Below are 7,906 nucleotides of genomic sequence, written 5' to 3'. Positions count from 1 at the left end.
GAGGGTTGCGATCCCGTTGCCGGTCCCGGTCCGGTACGGGCGCGACACTGAGGGTTGCAATCCGTTGCCGGACACGAAAAAAGACAAAAAAAAAAAGTACTATTTAAAGCAGAAGCTATCTCAAGTGATTTTCACATTACCTAATGTGATCTAAAAAAAATTTTTTTTTTTTTTCCTTTTTTTTGGTCTTTCTTCGTGACCGGCAACGGATCGCAACCCTCAGTGTCGCGCCCGTACCGGACCGGGACCGGCAACGGGATCGCAACCCTCGGTGTTGCCCCCGCTCCTCGCTCAGCCAGTGAGTGGCCGGTCTGTATGTGGGATCCGAACCCTCGGCGGGAGCGCCGCCGCGCTCCCAAGCGGCGCACTGTAGCAGTGCGCCAACCGGGCCGGCCCTAAAAATTTTTTTAATGTCAATGGCTGGGCCCCATCCATAGAGGTCCTGGGAATTGAAATGTGTTTAAACAACCTCTCCAGTTGATTTGACTACATTATCTTTGTTGAAAACTACTGCTCTAATTTAATCACCTATTTCCTTCAGAAGTACTTCTCACAGGCTGCTAAATATACTGATTTTGTTGTGCAACCATTACCACCACCTATCTCCATAACTCTTTTCATTTTATAAAACTGAAATTCTACTCATTAAACAAAAAATTCCCTCCCTGCAGCCCCTGGCAACTACCATTCTACTGTTAAATATATTATTTTGCCACAACCTTTCTCCATTCGATTTCAGTCTGGGCAGGAAAAAAGTGCTAAAACCAAGTCAAAAAAAGTGAAAATTAGGATGATAAGAGCTCTATAAAAATATCCCTAAATAATCAAATTGATTTCTTACTGCAATAATGCATAACTGTTTCAGTTTCCTTTTAGTTGAGGACAGTAAGAAACAAAATCAAACCCTATGAAAAAAGCAAAACCAGGTGATGATATTCAGTGCATCATTTCCTTCTATATAGGACCAATGCACTGGAGCAGTACATTTAGAGATCAAGTGTGTAAATGGGACTGCAAACTCAATAGTCTTGCCCTGCAAAGATGAGAACTTTGGCCTACTTGGATGCAGTGTACATGAAGAAATATGTGATAGTTTATTAAAAACAATCTGCTAGGGTACAACTAGAGTTGAGAGCATTGGCAGTTAACTCAAAGTCAGCAGCCTAGAGCCACTCTCAGGTAGTAAACAAAGTCCTACTGGTTTAAAAATCTTATTCTCAGTTAGCAACTGGCACTGTGGCATCTCATTTTCTTCATCTTTTACTTAAAGAACTCAGACTAGAATTGAAATTACAGTTTCTTAAAATATGTTGTTTCAGTGGAATCTAATCATTTTTAAATAAAAAACAAACTTTTAGCATGGCATTTTAATGTTCTTGATTCTTAAAAAATTCCAGTGTTTAAACTAAAAAAAAAAAAAGGCCTCTTAGTAACAGCATAACTTGAATTTAGTTACTAAAAACTTCTCATTTTCTCCTAAAATACTTATTAGCCATAGATGAGCTAGTAAATATGATACATTCTTAAGAAATCAACATCCACATTTGCAACTAATGGTTATTGATTTTAAAAGGGATTAGTTGTACCTGCCAATAAATAAATCAATAAGGGATAAAAAATACTTTTCAGCAATAGATATATAAATGCAGTGACAAAATGAGGTTCCCCAAAATTAGATTATAATCAAATAAAACTACAAAGTTAGAGGACCAATATTCTCATCTTGAGTTCTTTGACAAAATCAGGAACTATGATTCAAATACAACAATATTTATCCATGTGATAACTCAAGGAAGAAAAATCTTTAGTATCATTGTGATTGTGCTAAACCTTTCAAACATAAGTTACCATAAAGTTTTTCCCATTTAATCTGAATATTACTGTAATAATTCAGTTTTGATTCAAATGAAATACAAACCAAGATCAGATCAGTCCCAAAGAGAGAAAAGAATACAAAATGACAGAGTACAGAGTTAACGGAATTTTCTACATAGCCAGTTAGGGCAGTGCTGAAACTGTGCTGTAACCACCCCAGGAAGAGAATTTTACCTGGGCTGCTGGAGGAAAGCTATGGCACGAAAGCCAATATCCTTTCTATAAACTGCTCCCTCAAACTTTATAGTAGCTAGTCCTTTCTTGGCTTCGTCAAGGGCTGACAGGAAATCTTCCCGGATGGCTGTTACGGTAAGGACTCTACCCCCGTTGGTCACTACTTTGCCATCTTTGAGGGCAGTACCTGCATGGAACACCTCCAGTCCTAAAGCTTGAGCCTCAGGAAACCCTATAAGACAGCATATTTGACATGTGATTTGAAATAATATTTCACATTGTGAAGTGATTTACAATTTCCACAAGTTTAAAAGAAAAATCTTTATCATTTAAATGAATCTTCACAAGAATCCTATCAGGCAGAAATTAATGCAATATAATAGTAAATAGACCCTTTCTCCTAAGAACAGTCTGTTCTGTTTCGGAGTGACAGCTGTATTCCTAAAATCTTGTGTTATCATAAATCTCATTTTAAAAACAATTGTTTCAGTAGGAGGAGGGGAAAAAAGCTTTTTATAAGCTCTCAGATTTAAAAAAAAAACAACTAACCATTCCTATATCTCCAGTTTGTCTTTTTCTTTTTCCTCCTGCATTTCTCTTTTTGGCATCCTATGTTTTTACAGCACAGAGCCATTCAGTCATAGATACCCAACACTTGCCAGTATTGGTAATACCCAATATCTGCCAGTATTGGTAATATCCAATATTGCTTTGTTGGAAGTGGCTATTATACTTGTTGCTTCAATCTTAGGGAAATTTCAAGAAGAAGGAATACTGATTCTATCCCATCTCTCTTTGTCCATTTTCAAAAGCAATCAATTCCTAACTACCCACTTGTCACGTATGGGATTCATAGGACTTATTGTCTGGGCAAGACAGTAAATAGGGTGTTTGAATCACAGTATTGGGGTACCGAGAGACGCTAAACGACAACCTGCTAGGGGTCACAGAGGTCTGCCTTGGGACTTATGACACTGGAACTTACTTAGCATTTTTATTTATTTATTTTTATCCTAAAGATGACTGGTAAGGGGATCTCAACCACTGACCTGGTGTTGTCAGCACCATGCTCTCCCAAGTGAGCAAACTGGCCATCCCTATATAGGGATCTGAATCCTTGGCTCTGGGATTATCAGCACCACACTCTCCCAAGTGAGCCACAGGCCAGCCCTTTTAGCATTTTTACTTTTTTATTTTTATTTATTTATTTATTTATTTTTTGTCCTTTTTGAGACCGGCCGCACTACGCTCAGCCAGTGAGCGCTGCGAGCACACCGGTCATCTCCATATAGGATCCGAACCCACGGTGGGAATGCCCCAGCGTGGCACTCTCCCGAGTGCGCCACGGGCTCTGCCCCCTTTTAGCATTTTTAAACACTGCTTGATTTAACATCATTAACCAGATGTCTCATTTCTTGTAAAGAGAAAGGGAGAAGCCTACACTCTTGAAACAGTTTGAATCCTGCCATCCAAGTCACGATGGGGTGCACTATAAATTAGAGGTGGGTGGGTCAAACCACAAAGGTTGTATGCATTTGTGATCATTCAGAGACATGCCTCTAAAATGTATCTTATTGATGTGGTTTACACTAACGTTCCTCTGACTGTCATGGAGTCCCATTATCACCCTGGCTCTGGGAGGGTGGAAGAGAAAAACTGCACTGGGCGATATTCTGGAAATTTGGTTAGGCTACTTATGTCTTCCTTGTACAGGAAGGGAAATGGATGGCAATTCTTTAAATACAGTAATTTTGGATATTTGAACACATATCCAACAAGCAACATGGTTATGTTAAGAATCTCTGAAAGGTTTCTGATGGTTTACACCTTTAATAGGAGCAGGCATTAGCATGGGAGGGAGGCCTGCTGTGGCACAGGTCACTTGTCACATTATAATCAACCTCTTGTTCCCCAATGCTCACCTGTTATCTCCACTCCCTTGGTGTAGTCTCCAGGGTAACCTTTACTTGCCATGACAATAGTTATGGCAGTGTGGTTTTCTAGCCAAATGGGCAGAGATGTGCAGAGCAGGCCACCTAAAGTGGACTGAATCACTTCATAAAGATCACTTTTAAGAAGTGGAAGGATTACCTGAAAAAACCATAATCAATATAGCAACTGAGATAAATTTTAGTTTTCCTTAGACATTTTAATCTGAGGTACTAGTAGAACTTGTATGTAATTCAAGGCTGATAAATCCTGAGATTAAAACAACATACGTCTTGTACAAAGTAATACTTTATTATCTGTAATTATCGTTACCCACTTGGCACTCTGGATCACCAAAACGGCAGTTAAACTCCAGAACTTTTGGACCATCCTTGGTCAGCATTATGCCAGCATAGAGAATACCTTCATTAAAAAAGGAAAAAAAAAGAGAGAGAAAGGAAATCTATAATGAAGACATTGTACTTTGAGTATAAAATCTAGAACATAAACTTCTAATATTCAAAGTCTTAGAATAATCAAAAATGTCACAACAGTAGTCAAATAAAACGTGGTTAAAAAAAAGAGAAAAAAATGGAAGTTTTATCAAAAGTGGAAAGTTACTCCACAATAATGTCAATGTGCTCACCTGTGTATGGAGTACCCTCCTGCTGCATGCCATCTACTGTCCTTTGAAGAATAGTATTTTTAATTTTTAGTAACAAATCCTTAGAAACCTAGAAAACATGCAAAAAAACTTAAATGTAATTGGTAATTTAAAAAATCATTTTGTAAGTAGTATCACATGGGACAATGAAAGGGGATGATGAGAACTACCTGAGACAGGCTGAGCACTTCAAGTTCATACAATTTTAAAATCCTCACCATGACTCCATCTAGGTATTTTAGCCCTATTTTTATAGAATAGGAAAGAAGAGCTCTAAAAGGTAAAATATATTCCACAGTCAAGGACATATTGCTAACAAATGGCAGTGCCTACTTTTTATTTGACTACAGTGCCTGCCTACACACACACACACACACACACACCCCATTATTATTGTCACTATTTTTACTACTCCTTAATGCCTCACTAAACACATTAAGATTTTAATTTTTAAGTAATAAATGCTCTGAGACTGGTAAATTATCACAAGCAAAGGCAGGATTATGTGTTTATTGTCAAATGAAAGATCAGTGCCTACCACCATTTTACAACTAAGTTGACTGTTAAATGACCTCTCATTACTAAACCTACAGATTTTCAAAAATATACACCCTTAAAGAAACTCACCAAAAATAGTTTCCTGAAACATAGTAATAAAGATGAAAAAAGTCCTGTGCCACCCTGAGGCACCTTTGTATCTCTCCAGTATATTCTATGCTTACCTCATAAGCCTATATACTTATGAATCTGAGTTCACAAATTGAACTGTAAAAATTACACCCAGAGATAGTAGCTATACTAAAATCACTACTAATAAATGGTAGTTTTAATACTTAGAAAGTCTAAAAAAAATAAAGTTTGATTTATTTTTAATAATTTAATCAAGAAAAGTATGTAAAATGTACTATATTAGCACAAAAGATTGTGAATATCATCAATGAGAAGAATGAGTGAATTTCTGGAGTGCTAATCTACTTATAATATACTCAACAATGCAGACTTCTTATAAAATACTGTGCAGAAATTGTTGGAAACATACTTTATCAATCCATATGAAGTAGAAAGACCAGAAGAATAAATTACAGTCTGACTTGGTTCTCAATTCATCACATACACACAGAGCACTTATGTGCTGGGCCCTGGATTTCCAAAGATGAATAAAAGATAATTCTAGAACTGTAACAGGCTCCCATGGGTTAAAAATTGGGTGTAGAGAGGATAGGATAGGATGATCTATTCAATACATACTAGACTTTACATTGGCTTAGTTCTTCAAAAGTTTTTAGAAAAGGTTAGTTTTACCAGAAGACATACTTTTCATTAATAGAACAATCAAGTTGCTAATTAGTAACATAATTTACAAAAACAAACAAAAAACCAAAATGAAACAGAAAAGCATCACCTATGACCTCTTTGAGAAGATCAAACAATTACCACCAAACCTTAGCACAACCTTTGGGAAGTACCTGAGGTGCTGGACAACAGGCTCCCATTCCCCCTGTGTTGGGGCCACAGTCTCCCTCCAGTAATCGCTTATGGTCCTGTGCTGGGGGCATGGGGGCCACAGTCCTCCCATCAGTGAAACACAGACACTATAGAGAAAACAAAATAGTCCTCTTAGGTTAAATACCAAAAAGTAAAATAATTTAATAAGGCAAATTACATATACCTTAACTCTTCTTAGTAGAAAAGCTTTCTTTTTTGAAGAAAAATGAATTGAAACATAAATTACCCCTAACTACATATATTAAAATTCAGAAAATCTTGTGTACTTAACTTCTGAAGGATTTATAATTTTTGAAGTAGGTGAGGGAATAAACAAGCTACTTTAAAGTAAAATATTTCAACCTTACCCCACTTTAAGCTTCCAGGCATTAAAACTTTATTTAAGGTGACTTTATTCCACTATTTATTGTATAATAAACTGTATGTGAAAGAAAAAGCAAGAATGTTTCAATTAATCCAGAACCTCAATAACGTGTGATATAAGTCCAAGTGCCTCCACATACACTGGGGATAATTAAAAGAGAAGGAATTCTTTTTTCATTTACATCTGAAATACTAAATGTATACAAATTCCTTTGTAACTGCTGGGTTTTTAGATGAAGCAATCAGAGTAAATCAAGTCTTTTCTGGGGTGCATAGGCCAGATAACAGCTTCTCATACTCTATAAAAACCAAAATGATGAATATACATACAGACACCTCTTCTCCTTCAAGAAGTTCTTCAATGACAATTGTTTCTCCAGCTGCTCCAAAAGCTTTCTCCTAATTGTAAGTTTTAAAAACAGGATTGGTAAATTTTAAGCTTTTTAATATTAGTTGACTTTTGCCACTGTCTACCATTTGTATTATGAACCAATATGTATTATAATTTCTCTTTCCCTTTCTGAAAGACTCCTATTTTTTTTTTTCCTTTTTGTCTTTTTTACTGACCGGTAACGGGATCGCAACCCTCGGTGTTGCGCCTGCACCGCGCTCAGCCAGTGAGCGGGAACCGGTCTCCACATGGGATCCGAACCCTGGGCGGGAGCGCCACCACGCTCCCAAGCGGCGCACTCTCCAGTGCACCACCGGGCAGGCCCGAAAGACTCCTATTTTTAATGTGGCAATGACTTAGAGCTAATCCTGATACAGATGAAATGAACACATTACTAATACTCTTCTGAGGATTTGGCTTTCTGGTTTCAAATAAGGTAAAGGAAAAACAGATGTTTTCATTGTCAGCATTTAATCCTTATTCCTGATTACAATTATATATGTTTGCCTATATTATAATAAAGCGTGCCTGGGAAAGTAGATTTCTATAAAGGGGAAAAACCACACAACCAAGATGGATCATGAAAGAAAAACAAAGTGTATTCATTCATTGGTTCACTTCTTTTAGATTTCAGACACATGGGACAAATACTTTTGTTCTCATGGATGGTTTGAGATTTTATTTATATGTTCTATAGTTTGAAGATTTTCTGCCTTTCCATAGTAGACAACAGAGGAATTTAGAACTTACTTCAAAAGAATAGAATCAATGGGCCGGCCGGTGGCGCACTGCTACAGTGCGCCGCTTGGGAGCATGGCGGCGCTCTCGCCGAGGGTTCGGATCCCACATACAGACCGGTTCCCGCTCACTGGCTGAGTGAGGTGCGGGCGCAGCACCGAGGTTTGCGATCCCATTGCCGGTCCCGGTCCGGTACGGGCGCGACACTGAGGGTTGCGATCCGTTGCCGGAGACAAAAAGGAAAAAAAAAAAAAAAAAAAAAGAAT

At 37.7% G+C, this 7,906-nt stretch overlaps 1 protein-coding gene across 1 annotated transcript in view; it reads right to left on the bottom strand.

Moving 5' to 3' along the window:
* The window catches only part of GART (phosphoribosylglycinamide formyltransferase, phosphoribosylglycinamide synthetase, phosphoribosylaminoimidazole synthetase), a 24,589-nt gene that overhangs the window by 11,714 nt on the left and 4,969 nt on the right, over positions 1-7,906 (bottom strand). Inside the window, exons 5-11 of the mRNA XM_008567127.1 lie at positions 7,431-7,446; positions 6,842-6,910; positions 6,109-6,234; positions 4,625-4,712; positions 4,316-4,401; positions 3,972-4,140; positions 2,050-2,281 (exon numbers count right to left, since the gene is read on the bottom strand). Of these exons, the coding sequence (XP_008565349.1) occupies positions 2,050-2,281; positions 3,972-4,140; positions 4,316-4,401; positions 4,625-4,712; positions 6,109-6,234; positions 6,842-6,910; positions 7,431-7,446 (786 nt within the window). The remainder of the gene's footprint in view (positions 1-2,049; positions 2,282-3,971; positions 4,141-4,315; positions 4,402-4,624; positions 4,713-6,108; positions 6,235-6,841; positions 6,911-7,430; positions 7,447-7,906) is intronic.

Source organism: Galeopterus variegatus, unplaced genomic scaffold (genome assembly GCF_000696425.1).
Source record: "Galeopterus variegatus unplaced genomic scaffold, G_variegatus-3.0.2 Scaffold294, whole genome shotgun sequence".
NCBI lineage: Eukaryota > Metazoa > Chordata > Mammalia > Dermoptera > Cynocephalidae > Galeopterus > Galeopterus variegatus.
The sequence above is the reverse complement of the archived record's forward strand: the minus strand, read 5'-3'. Positions and strand labels throughout refer to the sequence as shown.